We start from the raw sequence: 22,994 nt of genomic DNA, 5'->3' as shown, positions 1-22,994 counted from the left end.
AGTGTAAGTTGTTGCATGGTGCAACCATAGAGATCCTATTAAAGTATTCTAATTCCTAATTATATGGTTGCAACATGGTATTTCAGATGATTTGATAGCATATCCATCATTTACCACCATGCATGCAGTTGCAATTCTGATTTAACCAGATACATTGTCATGTGTTGCATTGCAACATATAGGCTATTGAAATACAATTTATCAGTTGCATTTCCCCAGACCCTGTCGATAATAGGCTATTCTATTCCCAATAAATTGCTGCTGCGCTGGTATATTTTTTCGCATCACCTCTTCGCCCGCGACCACACCACAACCAACAAGGGTTTGCTGCCCGACATTTATGTTAACCTTATGGTAAGGGTGGCAGAAATGACGGTCGCGTACAATCATGGAAGATAAACCTTGGGACAATTTTCTCGCATCAAATGAGGCTAATGTTATATGAGTTTAGAGGAGAGCCGCTACGTGTGTCTCCCATACCGACCCCCTCCTCCTCCGCTGGCAATTTATAAAGAACAAAAAATCAGACTAGGGAGGGGGTTGATACGCCGAAGCTGAAATCGAGAGGCGAACCCAGTTAAGGAGTATTTTTTTTACACGGGACTTCCCCAAAAGGAGGGGGAAAAGTCACAATTGTGGAATCAAAAAGAAAATTACGGTTCAAAATACGTGAAAACGTCTCCCGTTGTGGATTCCGTATATATTTTTAATTCGGAAAAAATATGGCCGAGAACGTTCTGGACTCTGGCCCGCCTTCAGCCAAGAGGCCTAAACTATCCTCTCCGGCACTTTCTGCCTCCGCCAGCGATGGAAACGGTAAATATTGTTAGATCCTTTTTTGTTAGGGGTATTAATTTTTTGTTTATTTTGTAGAATTTTCAATTATTGTGGTATTATTCGGAAGGGAAAGGGGCCGTGTAATTGCCCACTGTTTTGTCGCGCTAGCTAGCGAATGTGTGTGTCGGACTTACATAGCAGTAGGCTAGTAGTAATTTCAACACTACGATGAACGCTGGCTAGCTAGTTACGAATACGGGGCTTAGATTGATAACTAGCTTGCTGCATGGGTAGTTCGCTACATTATTTGTCGTTGGCATTTAGGTAATAAATACTGACAAATTAATATATGCCAACACGGCAAACATTATTTTAAATTATTATCCCCGAGATTGACATGGACGCTTTCCTTTTAAGCGACACAGAACTCGCTAGCTAACGTTAGCTAGTTACTTAAAAATAGTTAGCTAGCTAACGTTAGCTAGCTACTGTAGTGATCGGTGTGGCAAATGGTTTTAAAAACATGTTTTCTACTAAATGAGGTAGCTAATTCAGCTAAGTGGCAATCCATGAAACACATCGTTCAACTCGCTCACAAGTAAATTAGCTAATTCGCCCAGCCAAGTAGCTTACTTTGCTAACTAGTTATTTTCTAGGTTGCTAGTGAGCTCTTTAGTCAGTTCGCTAGCGAACTTTCAAAGCGAGTTGTGACAAAGCTCTCATCGCCATTCAATGCTAACGCGTTAGCTAGCCCATAAGCACACCAACTAAGGTTAACAGTTAACTGCAACACTGACGTTTTTACATTTTCAAAGATGGTATTTAATAAAAAGTTAGCAAATTAACGTTAACGTATATATATATATATAAGACGACAACGTTAGCTAGCAAACTAATTGGCGAAGTTTCGTTAACCTGGATACTTGGTAACGTTACATGTTTCCAACTAAGCTAACTTAGTTTTATTAACGATGACTAGCTAGCTAACGATGTTAATTACATAGCTAGCTACTACTGCAGCAGGCCCATGTAGCTAGCTTGCCGAGTGAGTGATTATGTTCAAATTGCCATTAACTAGTTTTTCTGAATATGTGTGGCAGAGACTGGAGGACTAAGGCTAGCAAACCTATACAAAAACGTAAAATTGCAGTTGTAAAACAAAAAAACATAGAACTGGGCCACAGTATTTACCACTGTGATATGTTTAGATGGCCTTCTGCAGATGCTAAATAGCTAGCGAGTATTAGTTTGAAATTGGACTTGAAACTGTTAGTTAATTTTGTCATTGCATAGCTAGCTAGCTACTGCCTCCCATTGCCCATATATTAGCAAACAGTACATACTAAAGTCAGCCACTTGACACACTACTTTGACGTCCCAAGGTACTTAATAACATGAAATAATCCTGTGCCTGTAGTGCACTTTTGATTATTTAGTTTTTTCCTCTCGTAGTGCTAAGAGAATGTTGTGGGTGTCCAATTTCTCCAGAAAAGGTCCTGTAGGCCTATAGCAAATCGTAAATTCTTTATTATTTTTTATTTTTTTATTGTTGCAACTTGCAGACATACTGTATGTTACCCCAATATTCAGTGCATATGAAAACGAGGCCTGTATTTGCAAATTGGATGGACACTAAAGAAACTTCAGTGACTTATGTCTTCAGGTGAGACAATGCACTGCTTTCTGTTTGAGAGCATCTCAAGGATTCAGCAGTTGACAAGGTGTCAGTGTGGGGGGGACCCCTTTTTTGTTACAAGGCATGGAATCCCTGAAATATAGCACGATGAAGAAAAGCTATTTCTTGACAATTGGTATAATTTTGTGATGCTCAGTCTTACCCCTGGGTTGTGTTCAATACTCTGGCACAGCTTTGCAAAATGTTTTGAAATGGACACGTTCCCGTGGCCCCTCTGTTTTTCTCAGTTTCAAGACGGTTTTCTCCCATTTATTACCTACTGAACATGAGACTGGAGGTGGACCTGTGTCCAGAGGGTCTCTATGAACCTGGCTCTCTGTGTGATGTTAACGCAGTGTCGAGGCCCATCTGTCACTCTGTGTGTAAAGCTCTGTCTGCGCCGTGCTAAATCACACTCGCGGTCCAGCACAGACCGTCCGAGGCCAGCCACTGTGTGTGTGGGAGAGTGTCTGTTTGCGTGGCCACCTTCATTTCAAAGCATTGGTTTTCCTCATTATACAAATGTAGTTCTCAGACTATGCCAATTGGCCACCACATTTGATGCAACCATGTATGGCTGTTTGAATACAGTGCACTGGAATTGGTTTTGTCAAGAGTCATTTATTGTTATGTCAGAAATGTACCCTGGCACACCTCTATTTCTCTCCCTTTCACTTTTTTCTCTTTCCTCTTGTTCACAATCCCCCTCTTGCTCTCTTTCTCCGTACTCATGTTTTCTCCCTCCCTGCACAGATTTCGGCTCGTTGTTCGACTTGGAGCACGACCTCCCCGACGAGCTCATCAATTCCTCAGAGTTGGGCCTGGTCAACGGAGGGGACCTCAGCCAGCTGCACACCAGTCTGGGGGGAGGAGGTGGGATGGGCCTGGGCCCTGGAGGAGGGGGTGGCCAGGACGCGGTGGCCAAGCACAAGCAGCTCTCCGAGCTCCTTCGATCAGGCGCTCCACATGCCTCCACACAGCAGGGCCAGGGTGTGGTGGGCAGCCCAGGCGGGGCCAGCATGGGCCACCTGGGGAACTTGAAGGTATCCCCTGGGCCCCAGGGCATGGGCCAGCAGCAACACCTCTCACCCCAGCAGCAGGCCAGCATGATGCAGCAGCAGGTTGGGATGGTGGGCGCCATGAACAGGGGCATGATTGGGGCCCAGAAGGGCAACGGACAGCAGCAGCAAGCCATGATGGGGGGGCCGGTGATGAACGGATCCCCCAGGATGAGCTTCTCGAACCAGGGGATGGGGGGGAACAGTAACATGCTGGCTGAGACTCTGCAGCAGCAGGGGGCCGGGGGACAGGCTGGACTCAGAGTACAGCAACCTGGAGCACTGAACAAGGTATGTATGGACCCTTCAGACAAGAGAGCAGAGATGTTTTTAATTTACCTATTCTTTATTTTAAGGACATTGAGATTGGCATCTTTAAGCCACCCTGACCAAGAAAGCTGCATGTGGTTATTTTTGCCCACACAATGTTAAAATGCAACAGTTTGTTCACAAAAACAGGTTAAAAGAGCAGTTGTCATTATTCATATATTAAGGATGTTTTAATCAAGGTTTTAAAAATGTACAATTCAAATGATTGGAGTTTTAGAGATCTAAAGCTGTGTGTAGTTAAAGGCTCTGTCAGGGAGGAGGAAGACTATAGTAGAGGGCATGGCTGGGATGTGGAGGGAGGAAGGTGGGGAGGGAGGATGTATGCGAAATGATGAAAACATTCGTTTAACCCCTAGCCCTCGCGAGCAACCAGACATTACTACAAATTGGGAGCCACGTGGAAGCCCTTGATTAATTAAGCACATCAGTGGTCGTCTTATTCCAACATGTCAACATGAAATGTGGGGCAACCGTGGCATGGCGGAGTGATAATTGGTCTGTCTGTTCTGGGTCATCATTAATGATTTAATTGAACCCACCAACGTTACCTGCTGCTAATTGATTAGAAAATAAGTACATTGTCTCTCTTTAGAAGTAGTTGATTTTAATTGGTGTGTAAACGGCGTGGCGGAGAAGTTGATTTGTGGTGAAAGGGAGATGGTTGTTCTTTTAGCTTTAAAGGTCTTCACTAGGGCTGTGAATTTCCAGAGACTTGGCGATACGATATTATTATGGTACTTAGGTGCCGACTATGTCTTTTGAATCTCACGATTCTATAAGTATTGCAACTCGATGTTCCAACCACTGTTGCAGAGTGTCAAGCGAGAGTCATGAGAAAACAAGTTTTGATCAGTCATGGAAATAAGTGCCCAAAAACAAATTGGCTCCCTATTTAAAAGATGGAGAACAAACTATGAAGGAAAAATACTGGCTTTTTGGTGCAGGTATAGCAAACTAGCACAAAAATAATATTGTGTTGTCAAAACAAGACGATATACCATAAAATAATATCTCCATATGTAACTATCCATTTACATTTTTCTCCCATTACTATTTTTCACACTGTTAGTGATTAATATCCCCGGGGTCGTGCTCATTTAACAGGACTACTCTCGGTCTGAAGAAATACAATTCAAGTGATTTTAACACTTACATTTTCTAACACATTGCATATAAAAACTGTAAAAATTGATGTCAATTACTATTTTTCTCAATCCAATATGCTTTGTTTAAACCATGTGTCATACTCATTCCACGGAGGGCCAATTGTCTGTGTGTTTTTGATCCTCCATTGTACTTAAGGTCCTTAATTAGTAAGGAACTATCCACACCTGGTTTTCTAGGGCATAATTGAAAGGAAAAAACAAAAACCTGCGGACACTAGGCCCTCCATGGAATGATTTTGACACCCCTGATTTAAACCATGCCTTCTCTAACCCTCCCTCCTGTCTTCCATTTCTGTCTCTCCTTATCTTCTATACATTTTCCTGCCCATCCTCTTCTCAGATGGGTATGGTGGGTAACCCAGGCCCCTATGGAGGCCCCTACGGTGAGCAGCAGGCAGGCCAGGGGCTGGGGGGAGCAGGGCTGGGCCCTCCGCTCCAGAACAAAGGCTCCATGCCCAACAGTGTGGCCCAGTTCAGCATGGACAAGAAGAGCCAGCCCATGCAGGGCATGGCTGCCATGGTAAAGAAGTTAGCTAGCTAGTCTCCTACCAATCATTTCAAACTTATCTGTCATGGATGCTGCCTTTTTGTATACCAGTCAACCACACTGACCAACCCTGAACAGACTCTCATGGTTGCAGTATCTTGTATATTTACAATTATTTTATTAACTCTTGCTCCCCTCTATCCTCAGGCCACACAACAGTCTGCTGCAGGTGTGGGCGGTGGAGCCGGAGGCACTGCGGGGGTGGTCCCCAATGCCCAGGGAGGCCTAGGGCCCGCTGTGTCTGCAGCAGCTGCAGCAGCTGGGGCGCCCCCTACGGCCGACCCCGAGAAGCGCAAGCTGATCCAGCAGCAGCTGGTACTCCTGCTCCATGCACACAAGTGCCAGCGGCGGGAGCAAGCCAACGGGGAGGTGCGCCAGTGCAACTTGCCACACTGCCGCACCATGAAAAATGTCCTCAACCACATGACCCACTGCCAGGCCGGCAAGTCCTGCCAGGGTGAGCTGATAAGACCCAGAATGCAGACCTGCAAGATGGTTCCCTGTCACACCTTAGATGTGTATGATATTCATCAAGAACTCTCTGAAGTAATCATCACAATCTTTTTCTCACCCTTTTTCTTTTCCTTGTCGCTGCCCCTCTTCCCCTTCGTTCTCTCTCCTTAGTGGCTCACTGTGCGTCATCCAGACAGATCATCTCTCACTGGAAGAACTGTACGCGGCACGACTGTCCTGTCTGCCTGCCGCTCAAGAATGCCGGGGACAAGAGGAACCAGCAGTGTGAGTGTCTATCTGCCCGTCAAACAATACTTTTCTCACTACCCCTCTCTCCCTCAGTCTGTTAGCTGGCTCGTGTAATAGTAGAGCCGTGAAGTCTCAGCTCTTTCAAGTAAAGTCTATTGATGTACAGTGTGTTCAGACCCCTTTACTAGTTCCACATATTGTTATGTTACAACCTTGTTCTAAAATGGATGAAATAAATAAAACATCCTCATCAATCTACACACAACACCCCATAATGACAAAGCAAAATGTTTTTGCAAATTTATGAAAAAATAAACCAACAGCTAGAATATTTACGTAAGTATTCAGACCCTTTGCTATGAGACTTGAAATTGAGCTCAGGTGCATCCTGTTTCCATTGATCATCCTTGATGTTTCTACAACTTGATTGGAGTCCACCTGTGGTAAATTCAATTGATTGGAGTTGACTTGGGAAGACACACACCTGTCTATATAAGGTCCCACAGTTGACAGTGCATGTCAGCGCAAAAACCAAGCCATAAGGTTGACGGAATTGTCCGTAGAGGTCCGAGACAAGATTGTCGAGGCACAGATCTGGAGAAGGGTTCCAAAAAATGTCTGCAGCATTGAAGGTCCTCAAGAACACAGTGGCCAATTCCACCTGTGGCCAATTCAATTGATTAGACATGATTTGCAAAGGCACATACCTGTCTAAGTTTGCACCGTTTGCAGTGCATGTCAGAGCAAAAACCAAGCCATGACGTCGAAGGAATTGTCCGTAGAGCTCTGAGACTGGTGCCGACACAATCCTATCTGGGGAAGGGTACCAAAAACATTATGCAGAATTGCAGGTCCCCAAGAACACAATGTCCTCCATCATTCTTAAATTGAAGAAGTTTGTAACCACCAAGACTCTTCTTAGAGCTGGCTGCCTGGCCAAACTGAGCAATCAGGGGAGAATGGCCTTGGTCAGGGAGGTGACCAACATTCCGATGGTCTCTGACAACTCCAGAGTTCCTCTGTGGAGATGGGAGAACCTTCCAGAAGGACAACCATCTCTGCAGCACTCCATCAATCAGGCCTTTATGGTAGAGTGGCCAGACGGAAGCCACTCCTCATTAAGAGGCACATGACAGCACGCTTGGAGTTTTCCAAAAGGCACCAAAGGACTCTGACCATAAGAAAGAAGACTCTCTGGTCTGATGAAACCAAGATTGAACTCTTTGGCCTGAATGCTAAGCGTCATGTAGGGGGAGTCCTGGTTTTTCAGCGGCAGGGACTGGGAGACTAGTCAGGATCGAGGGAAAGATGAACGGAGCAAAGTACAGAGATCCTTGATGAAAACCGTAGGAGCGCTCAAGACCTCTGCCGGGGGTGAAGGTTCACCTTCCAACAGGACAATGACCCAAAGCACACAGCCAAGACAACGCAGGAGTGGCATCGGGACAAGTCTCTGAATGTCCTTGAGTGGCCCAGCCAGAGCCCGGACTTGCACCCGATCTAACACCTCTGTAGAGACCTGAAAATAGCTGTGCAGCGACACTCACCATCCAACCTGACAGAGCTTGTGAGGATCTGCAGAGAAGAATGGGAGAAACTTTCCAAATACAGGTGTGCCAAGATTGTAGCGTCATACCCGAGGCTGTAATCGCTGCCAAAGGTGCTTGAACAAAGTACTTAAAAAGGGTCAGAAAACTTGTGTAAATATGTTTTTTATTTTTTTTTATTTGTATATTTCTAAAAACCTGTTTTTGCTTTGTCATTATGGGTATTGTGTAGATTGAGGAGGGGGGGAACGATTTAATCCATAAGGCTGTAACTTGACAAAATGTGGAACAGGTCAAGGGGTCTGAAATACTTTCAGAACGCGCTGTATATAAGACGTCTAGATGCTTTGAGATTGATTTATAAATCAACAAGTTCATGATCTGCCATGAAGTTGTTGCCTTATAAATCAGTTTTGACTACATTATAAACTTTGACAGATGAATGAATGCCTTATGTTCCCGACCTAGGCTTTTATAGCGTTCCTCCTAGAGGACAGAATTATTAATACTCCTGTCTCTACAGCTCTGCTAGGAGGTGCTGGTGTAGGTCTGGGTAGCTCCCTGGGCTCGGTGCCCGGAGGCCAGCCCAGCGCCGCCAATCTCAACCCCCCCAGCCAGATCGACCCCAGCTCAATTGAGAGGGCCTACGCCGCCCTGGGCCTCACTTACCAGGGCACCCAGATCCAGAGCCAGCCCAACCAGGCTTCTCTGCCCTCACAGGGCCAGCCGGGCATGAGGCCGCTCAACCCTATGGGTAAGCTGTTGTCTAAAAGATAGTCAGGTCTGTGTGTTTTTACCCCCATTTCGATGTCCATGCCTTCAAACATCTGGCGTTTTTATTTCTTTTTTTCTATCTGACTCAATGCCATAGGTTAGCAAGTGGCCGGGTTCTACACGTTTCAATATTCAGGTGTCCTGTCTCCTTTAAAAAGAGTGCCAGTGTTTTACATTTGAAAATACAGAGAGAAGAGTCACGTTTTGTGAATCATGGGTTATTATTCTGTAGGAAACTGGTTTAAATAATGTACTACACCAGGAGTGTGCATGGTCCTCTTGGGTTTTGAAGCCGTAACCAGTCTGTCCATAATAGTAAGGTTACACTGTTGCTTTCCCTAACTGAAACCGCCCCCTTTTTGTCCACTTTAATGGGAATTACATCACACACACACACGTTTTATTTGTATACCTTTTTTGGTGAAGTCGACCTTTTTTCAAGTCACTTGAAAATAAAATGTGTGGTAGGAGTAATTTCTGTCATTGACTTCTAAGTAATGTTTTAACAGCTTTATTCTCATAACCACAAACAGAAGGTCATGTTGAACATTGGAAAACCTGTGTGTGTATGTTTATTTCACCATGTTAGGGGGTAACCCGATGGGGGTGAATGGAGGAATGGGTGTTTCACCCCAGAACCAGCAGGCCAGCCTGCTGCAGGACACCATGCTCCACCTCAACATGAACTCCCAGGGGTGAGTAGCAGACCTGCCTTAAAATAGAATTATTTGTTCTCTTTTAAATACTTCTACCTGCACTTGATTGAGCATGCCTGGTGCAATAGAATTGTCCAAGAACTGCAAAATACATCCACCAATCTGACACTTCGGCCAGGCGCAAACTTTGTTCTCTCTGTGTGTTCTAGTCTGATGAATGATGCGGGTGGGACGGGTAACATGGGCTCCATGCCCATGGCGACCCCACCCTCTGCAGCGGGTATGAGGAAGAGTTGGCACGAGGACATCACCCAGGACCTGAGGAACCACCTGGTGCACAAACTGTAAGTGGCCGGGAGGGAAAATACAGCTTCTGGATGGGACCTAAAAACACCTTGTCTCCGGGGGCCCATGCGCCTGTCATCGATGTCAAAAAAATGGTGCTGCATTTAATACATTTTGACTACCCTCCATAAAGTATTTCATAAACCTTTTTAATTTCCATATGTACTAGGAAGCTAAGTGTTTGTTTCTTGGGCTTCAGGAATGGGACTGATTTGAAAGTATAAGGGCATATCGGTGAACAAATGCCGTGGTTAAGGCTACTGGTGGAGCTTTCCCGGGTTTCCCAAAACGCATATCAGACCGAGAGCCTAATGCTTCTTACGTAAAATAAATGTTATTGGTCACATACACATATTTAGGAGATGTTGCGAAATGCTTGTGTTCCTCGCTCCAACAGTGCAGTAGTATCCAACTATTCACAATGCACACAAATCTAAAAGAATGGAATTAAGAGATATAAATAAATACTATAACGAGCAATGTCGGAGTGGCAATGACTAAAATACAGTAGAAAAGAATACAGTATATACAGGTGAAATCTGAAGTTTACATACACCTAAGCCAAATACATTTTTCACAATTCCTGACCTTTAATCCTAGTAAAAATTCCCTGTTTTAGGTCAGTTGGGATCCCCACTTTATTTTAAGAATGTGAAATGTCAGAATAATAGTAGAGAATTTCTTTCAGCCTTTATTTCTTCCATCACATTCCCAGTGGGTCACAAGTTTACATACACTCAATTAGTATTTGGTAGCATTGCCTTAAACAATTTAAACTTGGGTCAAACATTTCAGGTAGCCTTCCACAAGCTTCCCACAATAAGTTGGGTGAATTTTGGCCCATCCCTCCTGACAGAACTGGTGTAACTGAGTCAGGTTTGTAGGCCTCCTTGCTCGCACACGCTTTTTCAGTTCTGCCCACAAATTTTCTATAGGATTGAGGTCAGGGCTTTGTGATGGCCACTCCAATAATTTGACTTTGTTGTCCTTAAGCCATTTTTCCACAACTTTGGAAGTATGCTTGGGGTCATTGTCCATTTGGAAGACCCATTTGCGACCAAGCTTTAACGTCCTGACTGATGTCTTGAGATGTTGCTTCAATATATCCACATAATTTTCTTTCCTCATGATGCCATTTGTTTTGTGAAGTGCACCAGTGAAGTGCAGCAAAGCACCCCCACAACATGATGCTGCCACCCCCTATGCTTCATGTTTGGGATGGTGTTCTTCGGCTTGCAAGCCTCCCCCTTTTTCCTCCAAACATAACAATGGTCATCATGGCCAAACAGTTGTGTTTTTGTTTCATCAGACCAGAGGACATTTCTCCAAAAAGTACAGTGCAGTTGCAAACCGTAGTCTGGCTTTCTTTAATGGCGGTTTTGGAGCAGTGGCTTCTTCCTTGCTGAGCGCCCTTTCAGGTTATGTTGATAAAGTACTTGTTTTACTGTGGCTATAGATACTTTTGTACCTGTTTCCTCCAGCATCTTCACAAGGTCCTTTGCTGTTCTGGGATTGATTTACACTTTTCGCACCAAAGTACGTTCATCTCTAGGAGACAGAACACGTCTCCTTCCTGAGCGGTATGACGGCTGCATGGTCCCATGGTGTTTATATTTGTGTACTATTGTTTGTACAGATGAACGTGGTACCTTTTCAGGCATTTGGTAATTGCTCCCAAGGATGAACCAGACTTGTGGAGGTCTACAATTTTGTTTTCTGAGGTCTTGGCTGAATTCTTCTGATTTTCCCATGATGTCAAGCAGAGGCACTGTGTTTGAAAGGTAGGCCTTGAAATACATCCACAGGTGCACCTCCAATTGACTCGGGCTAATTGATGTCATTTATCAGAAGCTTCTAAAGCCATGACATTCTGGAATTTTCCATGCTGTTTAAATGCGTAGTCAACTTAGTGTATGTAAACTTCTGACCCACTGGAATTGTGATACAGTGGAATAATCTGTCTGTTAACAATTGTTGGAAATATTACTTGTGTCATGCACAAAGTAGATGTCCTAACCGACTTGCCAAAACTATAATTTGTTAACAAGAAATTTGTGGAGTGGTTGAAAAACGAGTTTTAATGACTCCAACCTAACTGTATGTAAACCTCCGACTTCAACTGTCCATATGAAATGCGTAAAGCTGTATGTAAACAGTATTAAAGTGACCAGTGATTCTATGTACATAGGGCAGCAGCCTGTAAGGTGCAGAGTTAAGTAACAGGGTCGTAGCCTGCTACTGAAGGCTAATTAACAGTCTGATGGCCAGTTGAGATAGAAGCTGTTTTTCAGTCTCTCGGTTCAAGCTTTGATGCACCTGTACTGACCTCGCCTTCTGGATGATAGCAGGGAGAACAGGCCATGACTTGGGTGGTTAATGTAGTTTTTGGCGTTCCTGGTGCTGTAGATGTTCTGGAGGGCAGGTAATTTTCCCCCGGTGATACATTGGGCAGACTGTACCACCCTCTGGAGAGCCTTGCGGTTACGGGACGTGCAATTGCCATACCAGGCGGTGATACAGGATGCTTTCAATTGTGCATCTGTAAAAGTTTCTGAGGGTCTTTGGGGCCAAGACAAATTTCTTCAGCCTCCTGAGGTTGCAGAGGGGCTGTTGCACCGCCTTCACACTGTCTGTGTGGGTGGACCATTTCAGGTTGTCAGTGACGTGTTATCTGAGGAACTTGAAGCTTTTCAACTTCTCCACCGCGGTCCGGCCGATGTGGATAGGGGCGTGCTCCCTCTGTTTCCTGGAGTCCACCATCTGCTCCTTTTTGTTGACGTTGAGTGAGGGGTTATTTTCCTCGTCATTGTTGGTAATCAGGCCTACTACTGTTGTGTCGTCTGCAAAGTTGATGATTGAGTTGGAGGCGTGCATGGTCATGGGTGAACAGGGAGTACAGGAGGGGGCTGAGCACACATCCTTGTGGGGCCCCAGTGTTGAGGATCAGCGACGTGGTGTTTCATACCTTCACCAGCTGGGGGTGGCCCATCAGGAAGTCCAGGACACAGTTGCACAGGGCGGGGTTCAGACCCAAGCTTAGTGATGAGCTATAGTCAATGAACAGCCTTCTTACATAGGTATTCCTCTTGTCCAGATGGGATAGGGCAGTGCGGTGCGATGGCATCGTCTGTGGATCTATTGGGGCGGTATGCAAATTGTAGTTGGTCTAGGGTGTCAGGTAAGGTGGAGGTGATATAATCCTTAACAAGCCTCTCAAAGCACTTCATGATCACAGAAGTGAGTGCTACGGGGCGATAGTCATTTAGTTCAGTTACCTTATGCTTTCTTTGGTACAGGACATCTTGAAGCAAGTGAGGACAACAGACTGGGATGCAGCCTTGCAAGGGTTAACATGCTTAAATGTTTAACTCATGTCGGCCACGGAGAACGAGAGCCCAAGGTCCTTGGGAGTGGGCCGTGTCGGTGGCTCTGTGTTATCCTCAAAGCGGACGAAGGTGTTTAGCTTGTCCGGGAGCAAGATGTCGGTGTCCGACGATGCTGGTTTTCCCTTTTTGTAATCCGTGATTGTTTGTAGACCCTGCCACATATGTCTCTAGGGATGCAATGGTACACCGTATGTTATCGAACTGTTCGGTACACCCCCTACGGTTCAATACGCACACACGGAATTACGGGATGCCTGTCATTTTCCTATAATTTCCAAAACTTGCTTATGCCAGACTACACGCACGTTGAACATTCTGATCTACAGAACCAGACGCGCGACTTGTGGATGTTAGGGGGCTCCTGAGGGCTGACAAACATTACTCCACAGCGACGTCTCAATGTAGTGACCGCAACCCCCTCCCCCTTAAACAACTAATGGATGATTTGCAATGACATCTCAGTAGGAAACATCCTTAAGGGGCCCCATGAAAAACAGGGAAACTAAAAACAAATACTCTCTCAGCTCCATGACAATGGCTTTGGTCAGGGAGGTGACCAACATTCCGATGGTCTCTGACAACTCCAGAGTTCCTCTGTGGAGATGGGAGAACCTTAGAGAAGGACAACCATCTCTGCAGCACTCCACCAATCAGGCCTTCATGGTAGAGTGGCCAGACGGAAGCCACTCCTCAGTAAAAGGCACATGACAGCCCGCTTGGAGTTTGCCAAATGGCACCTAAAGGACTCTCAGACCATGAGAAACAAGATTCTCTGGTCTGATGAAACCAAGATTGAACTCTTTGGCCTGAATGCCAAGTGGCACGTCTGGAGGAAACATGGCACCATCCCTACGGTGAAGAATGGTGGTGGCAGCATTATGCTGTGGGGATGTTTTTCAGCAGCAGGGACTGGGAGACTAGTCAGGATCGAGGGAAAGATGAACAGAGCAAAGTACAGAGATCCTTGATGAAAACCTGCTGCGGAGCACTCAGGACCTTAGACTGGGGCTAAGGTTCACCTTCCAGCAGGACAACGACAACCAAGACAACGCAGGAGTGTCTTCGGGACAAGTCTGTGAATGTCCTTGAGGGGACCAGCCAAAGCCCGGATTTGAACCCGATCGGACATCTTTGGAGAGACCTTAAAATAGCTGCGCTGCATTCAACCTGACAGAGCTTGAGAGGATCTGCAGAGAAGAATGGTATTATCTCCCCAAATACAGAGTCTGTAATCATTGTATAAGGTGCTTCAACCAAGTAGTGAGTGAAATTTGAATACTTACGTAAATGTTTTTAATTATTTTTTGAATAAATTTGAGTATTTCTAAAACCCTGTGTTGCTTTGTCATTATGGGCTATTGGGTTGTAGATTGATGAGGGATAATATATATATTTTTTTATCCATTTTAGAATAAGGCTGTAACGAAACAATGTGGATAAAGTCAAGGGGTCAGTTTCTGAATTCACTGTATCTTGGCATGCATCATTCAAGACAGTTTAAATAGTGTGCGTTGTGTCAATTGCGCTGCACACTATATCTCAGGAAAGACTGTCTGGGTTGCCAATAATCAGTATAGAAAACAGTTGGGCAGTGGACCTGGACCTACAGGCTGTGGTGAAAAGTCCAAAAAAGGACTTCATGAGATCATGGTAGTCTCAAGTTGAATTTAATTTAAATATTGCAGCCCTTTCGTGTGGGCTATTAGCCAGGCAACCTGCTGAGTTCAACATATATGGTGGCTGAATTTATTCTCAAGCTGACTACTTTTTTCTTAATTTCTAGGCTATTTGATTTGTATTTTGATGTTTATAAATGGTAGCTTAATACATTATATACAGTTTGAGTCGGAAGTTTACATACTTAGGTTGGAGTCATTTAAAACTTGTTTTTCAACCACTCCACAAATTTCTTGTTAACAAACTATAGTTTTGGCAAGTCGGTTAGGACATCTACTTTGTGCATGACACAAGTAATTTTTCCAACAATTGTTTACAGACAGATTATTTCACTTATAATTCACTGTATCACAATTCCAGTGGGTCAGAAGTTTACATGCACTAAGTTGACTGTGCCTTTAAATAGCTTGGAAAATTCCAGGAAATGATGTCATGGCTGTAGAAGCTTCTGATAAGCTAATTGACATAATTTGAGTCAATTGGAGGTGTGGATGTATTTCAAGGCCTACCTTCACACTCAGTGCCTCTTTGCTTGACATCATGGGAAAATCAAAAGAAATCAGCCAAGACCTCAGAAAAAAAATTGTAGACCTCCACAAGTCTGGTTCATCCTTGGGAGCAATTTCCAAAAGCCTGAAGGTACCACGTTCATCTGTACAAACAATAGTATGCAAGTATTAACACCATGGGACCACTCAGCTGTCATAATGCTCAGGAAGGAGGCGCGTTCTGTCTCCTAGAAATGAATATTCTTTGGTGCAAAAAGTGCAAATCAATCCCAGAACCACAGCGAAGGACCTTGTGAAGATGCTGGAAGAAACCGCCATTTAAAAAGCCAGACTACGGTTTGCAACTGCACATGGGGACAATGTTCGTACTTTTTGAAGAAATGTCCTCTGGTCTGATGAAACAAAAATAGAACTGTTTGGCCATAATGACCATTATGCTTGGAGGAAAAAGGGGAGGTTGCAAGCCAAAGAACACCATCCCAACCGTGAAGCACGGGGGTGGCAGCATCATGTTGTTGGGGGTGCTTTGCTGCAGGAGGGACTGGTACACTTCACATAATTTCCTTCAACATGCCATCTTTTATGTGGATATATTGAAGCAACGTCTCAAGACATCAGTCAGGACGTTAAAGCTTGGTCGCAAATGGGTCTTCCAAATGGACAATGACCCCAAGCATACTTCCAAAGTTGTGGCAAAATTGCTTAAGGACAACGAAGTCCAGGTATTGGCGTGGCCATCACAAAGCCCTGACCTCAATCCTATAGAACATTTGTGGGCAGAACTGAAAAAGCGTGTGCGTGCAAGGAGGCCTACAAACCTGAATCAGATACACCAGCTCTGTCCGGAGGAATGGTCCAAAATTCACCCAACTTATTGTGGGAAGCTTGTCGAAGGCTACCCGACATGTTTGACCCAAGTTAAACAATTTAAAGGCAATGCTACCAAATACTAATTGAGTGTGTGTAAACTTCTGACCCACTGGGAATGTGATGAAAGAAATAAATCATTCTCTCAACTATTATTCTGACATGTCACATTCTTAAAATAAAGTGGTGATCCTAACTGACCTAAGACAGGGACATTTTTACAAGGATTAAATGTCAGGAATTGTGAAACTGAGTTTAAATGCATTTGGCTAACGTATGTAAACTTCCAAATTCAACTGTAGCTATAGATTGTACACTCACTGCAGAATGAAACAGTCCCTAGTATTGTAGTGTTTTGAGGGTGGACTGTCTATTTGCCATTAATAGACTGATTTTACACCATCAAGCTGGGAGAGAGCTTGAATTCTACATCGACCGACCACTACAAGCCAGAATGTTGAATAAAATTATATTTTAACATACTTCACTGGTTGTCTGTGTGGTTGGTCCTTTTGGCGCTAGGATTGTGCGCTGGTAGTGCGTTTTCATTTTCTATCACCTGAAGCCTGCTCAGAACCATGGAACATGTGCACGAGCTTTACAAGAATGTCTGAGTCTCGTGCAGGTGTTTTCTTGTGCAGGTGATAGAAATCTGAATGCACTACCAGCGCTTTGGAAAGTTTATGTAATTGTACTTTCCTGTGGAAATATTGTCATATTCCTACTGCCAAAAGGACCAACCACACGGACAACCTGTAAAGTACTGGGGGTTACAGGGAAATTGCGTTACACCAGTGGTCAATATTTTTTTTTTTTTTTTTTTTAAGTAATACTGTTTATGACGGTAACCTCATCGGTGTCCTTTTTTAAAATGACTTAAACCAGATATAAAGTATGTAGAAAAGATAATTTGATAATGAATAGCTCCTTTATCTTAGAACTAACAATCACCTAAATAAAAACTAGACTCGGGGAGAACCGGGAAAAAAAGGTTGTGGCATGGGGACCCCATTTGATTTTTATACTATTTGAGTCACTCAGATAGCTCATGCATGTTCTTATGTATGCTATGGCAAAATGTGTATATTTGCAGGGAAAAAAGCTTTAAACTGCAACATTGTCTCTGTGGCCAAGAGGCCAAAAATATAAACGTAACATGTTACGCGTTGGTTCCATCTGGACAAGCGGAATATCTCTAAGAATTATGTTTATTGACTATAGCTCAGCATTCAACACCACAGTACCCTCCAAGCTCATCATTAAGCTCGAGGCCCTGGGTCTGAACCCCGCCCTGTTCAATTGGGTCCTGGACTTCCTGACCGGTTTCACCCAGGTGGTGAAGGTAGGAAACATCCCCTCCCCTCTGATCCTCAACACTGGGGCCCCACAATGGTGCGTGGCTCAGCCCCCTCCTGTACTTCCTGTTCACCCATGACTGTGTGGCCATGCACGCCTCCAATCATCAAGTTTGCAGACGACACAACAGTAGTAGGCTTGATTACCAACGATGACGAGACAGCCTACAGGGAGGAGGTGACGGCTCTGGGAGTGTGGTGCCTGGAAAACTACCTCTCACTCAACTTCAACAAAAGAGGGAGCACCCCCCCTCCATCCACGTTGAAGGGACAGCAGTGGAGAAGGTGGAAGGCTTTAAGTTCCTAGGCGTACACATTACAGACAAACTGAAATGGTCCACCCACACACAGTGTGGTGAAGAAGGCTCAGTTGCACCTCTTCAACCTCAGGAGGCTAAAGAAATTTGGCTTGTCACCTAAAACCCTCAAACTTTTAGATGCACAATTGAAAGAATCCCGTCTGGCTGTATCGCTGCCTGGTACGGCAACTGCACCGCCCTCAACCTCAGGGCTCTCCAGAGGGTGGTGCGGTCTGCCCAACGCATCACCAGGGGCAAACTACCCGCCCTCCAGGACACCTACAGCACCCTATGTCACAGAAAGGCCAAAAAGATGATCAAGGACAACCACCACACGGGCCACTACATGTTCACCCTGCTATCATCCAGAAGGCGAGGTCAGTACAGGTGCATCAAAGCTGGGATCGAGAGACATCCATCTCAAGGCCATCAGACAGTTAAACAGGCATCACTAGCACATTAGAGGCTGCTGCGTATTGGCATAGACTAGAAATCACTTGCCACTTTAAGGAATGGAACACTAGTCACTTTAATAATGTTTACATATCTGGCATTACTCATCTATGTATGTATGTACTGTTTTTCTATACTATTCTACTGTATCTTAGTCTGTTCTGCTCTGACATCTCTCGTCCTTATGTATATGTGTGTGTGTATAGTCTTAATTCATTCCTACTTAATTTGTGTTTTGGGTATATGTTGTGTAGTTTGTTAGATATTACTGCACCGTCGAAGCTAGAAGCACAGGAATTTCACTACACCCGCAATAACATCTGCTAATCACGTGAATGTGACCAATAAAATTTGATTTGTTTCATGAGCTGAAATTGAAGATCACACACTCACAAAGCGTATTTCTGAACTTTTGTGCTCAAATTTGTTTACATCTCTGTTAGTGAGAATTTCTCCTTTGCCGAGATTATCTAGCCACCTGACAGGTGTGGCATATCAAGAAGCTGATTAAACCGCACAATCATTGCACAGGTGCACCTTGTGCTGGGGACAAAAGGCCACTCTAAAATGTGCAGTTTTGTCACAAAACAATTCGATGTCTCAAGTTTTGAGGGAGTGTGGCAATTGGCATTAACAGGCCACAGTTTCACAGTAAACTCTAAGGGAATTTATATGTTTAAGGTAATGACTAAAGAATTTCACCCTGAAACGTAGTTATTAGATTATGTAACATGTATTATGAATAATTAGGCAAACGTAACTATTAGATTATGTAACATGTATAATGAATAATTAGAGTGATAAACTTAAGTCCAATAAGGTTTGGCCGAGACTAGTAAGGGAGAGGTGTGTGTGTGTGTCTAAGAAAATACAGAGGGCAATTAAACTATTCATGACCTAACCTGGTAAGAACTCTAAGAAACTTACGACAGGAAAAGGAGTCTTGTCAAGATCCCTCTAATCTCAGGAGAATAGAACTGCCAGCTTGGTAGTGATAGACGAGGAATGAGGACTTTGGGTAAAGATACAGCCCACCTACTGTTTGTGTGTCTATGTGCGTGTAAGGAGGTGGGGGGAAATGGGAGTTATAAAATGCATTTTTTGACTTTAGAACGTTCTCTGAATAAACTGTACGGACCTTTTGCGTAAGCTGAGTCTTTGCCTAATTATTATTAAACCCAGGGTCTTACAAACCTCGGGGAATGGTCAAAGCTTAAATAATTGTTATCATCATTGGGATTGAAAATTCTCGCGCCAAAAAATTCCATGCAGCGTACAACTATAGAAAACAGACTGACAAACACTGATCACATTCACCACTGTCAACCAGCTCAGACACAGCAAGCTGTGATTCAGTCCGCTTACAACACACTTCACTATCTCCCCTAACGTTGCTCTAAAAGGATTCTCAATGGAACAAAATAAAAGTTGAAACAGGTTTGTTTTAACTGAAATTTGCTTTACATCGTACTCTCGTTCACATATCCCCCCAGTTTCCATAATGTCTCTTGTTTCTCTGTGTAGGGTGCAAGCCATCTTCCCGACCCCGGACCCTGCTGCTCTGAAAGACCGGCGGATGGAGAACCTGGTGGCGTACGCTAGGAAGGTGGAGGGGGACATGTATGAGTCTGCCAACAGCAGGGTAAGCTGCTACACTGAGTAAAGATGCTCTTTTATTGAATTTCTGAGTGTGGGACCAACTTCAGACCATACTGCCTGGAATAAAAAATAAACTTGTTTTGTGTATTTGTCTATTCCTATGTTCTAACTCATTTTCCCCCTCTCCCTTACACAATTTCCCTTTCTCAAAATGATCCCTCTTCTATCATTCTGTCCCTAACCTTCATTTACCTCACTGTCTCCTTCACTCTTAATTTCTCATTCCTCTTCCCAGGCGGAGTACTACCACCTGTTGGCTGAGAAGATCTATAAGATCCAAAAGGAATTGGAGGAGAAGAGGCGAACGCGGCTCCAAAAGCAGGGTATGTTGATGTCTACATCAGGGCACACATGTAATATTACAGAACAGTTTTGGGACATAAAAATACTAAATCGTCATGAATTCAGCAAAAATAGATTAATTTCATGAAATCTGTTTATTTATTTCTACAAATAAAAAGATGTGATTGTGTCTCAATCAAGATATGATGTTTTCAAATACGTTCTAGTTTTGGACTTGTGGTCATTTTGCTGGGTACAAATTTGTATAATTATGTTCTGACCATCTGCTCGAACCAAAATCGTCCCATTGCTGAATCTAGTTGCCTACCCCTGCTTTATAGTGCAATAACGGCAAGACATCCTCTCTTCCTTATCTCCATCTTCTCACCTCTGCACTCCTACAGATGGTCCCCTCCCTGACCCCTCTTTGGTGCGGCCCGGTGGACCCAACCAGATGGTGACTAGGATGCAGAATCCGGCAGGTGAGTCCATGGGGACAAGAGAGGGGGGTTGCCACACAGAGACACAACATTACTGGGCTTGTTTGTGTTAAGCTGGCACTGTATGGTTGCTGTCGTGCGAGCTCCGAAACAACCTTGCTATTTTGTGGTTCTTTTGGTGTTAATCTTCTTTACGGAATGTATCCGCTATCATTTCTTATGATCGACAAGAACTTTTGGACATCAGATCGTCAGTTTCTAACTTCAATTCTGACATGGACTCATCTGCTTTGGGTTCTTTGTGTACCTCCAACCCAGTCTTCAGGCTACCCAAGAGGAAACGTGGGTTAAAAAGAGGCAGGAGAGCAGCGTCCTGGTGAGACTAATGCTAAGGGAAAACCAGCCACCACTTCCCTCCATTCTGTTGAAGTCTGTTTTCTGAAACATGGGTTTCAGACAAGATTCAACCCGTGGTTTTCCAACTTGATGGATTATCCATTCACCGAGTGAACAGGACATTGGATTAAAGGAAATCCAGAGGAGGAGGGGTATGTCTCTTCATCAACAACAAATGGTGTGCAGAATCTAGCGCAGTGCAAGTCTCAACCAATTGTTCACCCGTCTTGGAATACCTCATGGTCAAATGTTGACCCTTCTACCACCCGAGAGTTTTCATCCGTTGTCGTGACTGCTGTATATGGGTATTTCTATAAATAATGTGTGACATCGGTGTCTAAATTTCAAAATGGTTTGATATACAGTACCAGTCAAGTTTGGACACCTACTCATTCAAGAGTTTTTTAGTTTTTTTTACTATTTACTACATTTTAGAATAATAGTGAAGACATCAAAACTATGAATTAACACAGAATCATGTAGTAACCAAAAACGTGTTAGACAAAAATATATTTGGGATTCTTCAAAGTAGCCACCCTTTGCCTTGACAGCTTTGCACACTCTTGGTGTTCTCTCAACTGGCTTCATGAAGTAGTCACCTGGAATGCATTTCAATTAACAGGTGTGCCTTGTTAAAAGTACATTTGTGGAATTTCTTTCCCTCTTAATGCATTTGAGCCAATCAGTTGTTGTGACAAGGTAGGGGTGGTATACAGAAGATAGCCCTATTTGGTAAAAGACCAAGTCCATATTATGGCAAGAACAGCTCAAATAAGCAGAGAGAAACGACAGTCCATTACTGTAGGACATGAGAAATTTCAAGAAATTTGAAAAAGTTTAAGTGCAGTGGCAAAAACCATCAAGCGCTATGATGACATTTGCTCTCATGAGGACCGCCACAGGAAAGGACGACCCAGGGCTCCCAAGTGGCGCAGTGGTCTAAGGCACTGCATCTCAGTGCAAGAGGCGTCACTACAGTCCCTGTTTAGAATCCAGGTTGTATCGCTTCCGGCCGTGATTGGGAGTTCGATAGGGCGGCGCCCAATTGGCCCAGCGTTGTCCGGGGTAGGCCGTCATTGTCAATAACAATTTGTTCTTAACTGACTTGCTTAGTTAAAGGTTAAATAAAATAAGAAGTTACTTCTGTTGCAGAGGATTAGTTATCAGCATCAGAAAATGCAGCCCAAAATAAATGCTTCACAGAGTTCAAGTAACAGACACATCTCAACATCAACTGTTCAGTGGAAACTGCGTGAATCAGGCCTTCATGGTCGAATTGCTGCAAAGAAACCACTACTAAAGGACACCAATAAGAAGAGACTTGCTTGGGCCAAGAAACACGAGCAATGGGCATTAGACTGGTGGAAATCTGTCCTTTGGTCTGAGTCCAAATGAGAGATTTTTGGTTCTAACCGGCCGTGTCTGATTCGCAGAGTAGGTGAACGGATCTCCGCATGTGTAGTTCCCACCGTGAAGCATGGAGGAGGTGGTTTGATGGTGTGGGGGTGCTTTGCTGGTGACACTGTCTGTGATTTATTTAGAATTGAATGCACACTTAACCAGCATGGCTACCACAGCATTCTGCAGTGATACGCCATCCCATCTGGTTTGCGCTTAGTGGGACTATCATTTTGTTTTTCAACAGGACAATAACCCAACATACCTCCAGGGTGTGAAAGGGCTATTTGACCAAGAAGGAGAGTGATGGAGTACTGCATCAGATGACCTGGCCTCCACAATCACCCGACGTCAACCCAATTGAGATGGTTTGGGATGAGTTGGACCGCAGAGTGAAGGAAAAGCAGCCAACAAGTGCGTAGCATATGTGGTAACTCCTTCAAGACTGTTGGAAAATCATTCCAGGTGAAGCTGGTTGAGAGAATGCCAAGAGTGTGCAAAGCTGTCATCAAGGCAAAGGGTGGCTACTTTGAAGTGTCTCAAATATAAAATATATTTTAATTTGTTTACCACTTTTTTGGTTACTACATGATTCTATGTTTCATAGTTTTGATGTCTTCACTATTATTCTACAATGTCGAAAATAGTAAATATAAATAAAACCCCTGGAATGAGTAGGTGTCCAACTTTTTACTG

At 44.0% G+C, this 22,994-nt stretch overlaps 1 protein-coding gene across 4 annotated transcripts in view; it reads left to right on the top strand.

Annotated features, from left to right (window-relative positions):
- The first annotated feature begins 298 nt into the window (after positions 1-298).
- The window catches only part of LOC106589530 (histone acetyltransferase p300), a 47,103-nt gene continuing 24,407 nt past the window's right edge, over positions 299-22,994 (top strand). For 2 of the 4 annotated variants that reach the window (XM_014179628.2, XM_014179626.2), the window contains exons 1-11: positions 299-816; positions 3,206-3,801; positions 5,347-5,526; positions 5,701-6,010; positions 6,178-6,291; positions 8,326-8,556; positions 9,166-9,271; positions 9,442-9,576; positions 19,648-19,765; positions 20,018-20,105; positions 20,469-20,546. In XM_014179628.2, coding sequence (XP_014035103.2) covers positions 723-816; positions 3,206-3,801; positions 5,347-5,526; positions 5,701-6,010; positions 6,178-6,291; positions 8,326-8,556; positions 9,166-9,271; positions 9,442-9,576; positions 19,648-19,765; positions 20,018-20,105; positions 20,469-20,546 — 2,050 coding nt within the window. In that variant the 5' untranslated portion in view covers positions 299-722. The remainder of the gene's footprint in view (positions 817-3,205; positions 3,802-5,346; positions 5,527-5,700; positions 6,011-6,177; positions 6,292-8,325; positions 8,557-9,165; positions 9,272-9,441; positions 9,577-19,647; positions 19,766-20,017; positions 20,106-20,468; positions 20,547-22,994) is intronic. The other 2 variants (XM_014179629.2, XM_014179627.2) reach the window with 1 other exon arrangement.

This window comes from Salmo salar, chromosome ssa28 (genome assembly GCF_905237065.1).
Source record: "Salmo salar chromosome ssa28, Ssal_v3.1, whole genome shotgun sequence".
In the NCBI taxonomy this organism is placed as follows: Eukaryota; Metazoa; Chordata; class Actinopteri; order Salmoniformes; family Salmonidae; genus Salmo; species Salmo salar.
The sequence above is the reverse complement of the archived record's forward strand: the minus strand, read 5'-3'. Positions and strand labels throughout refer to the sequence as shown.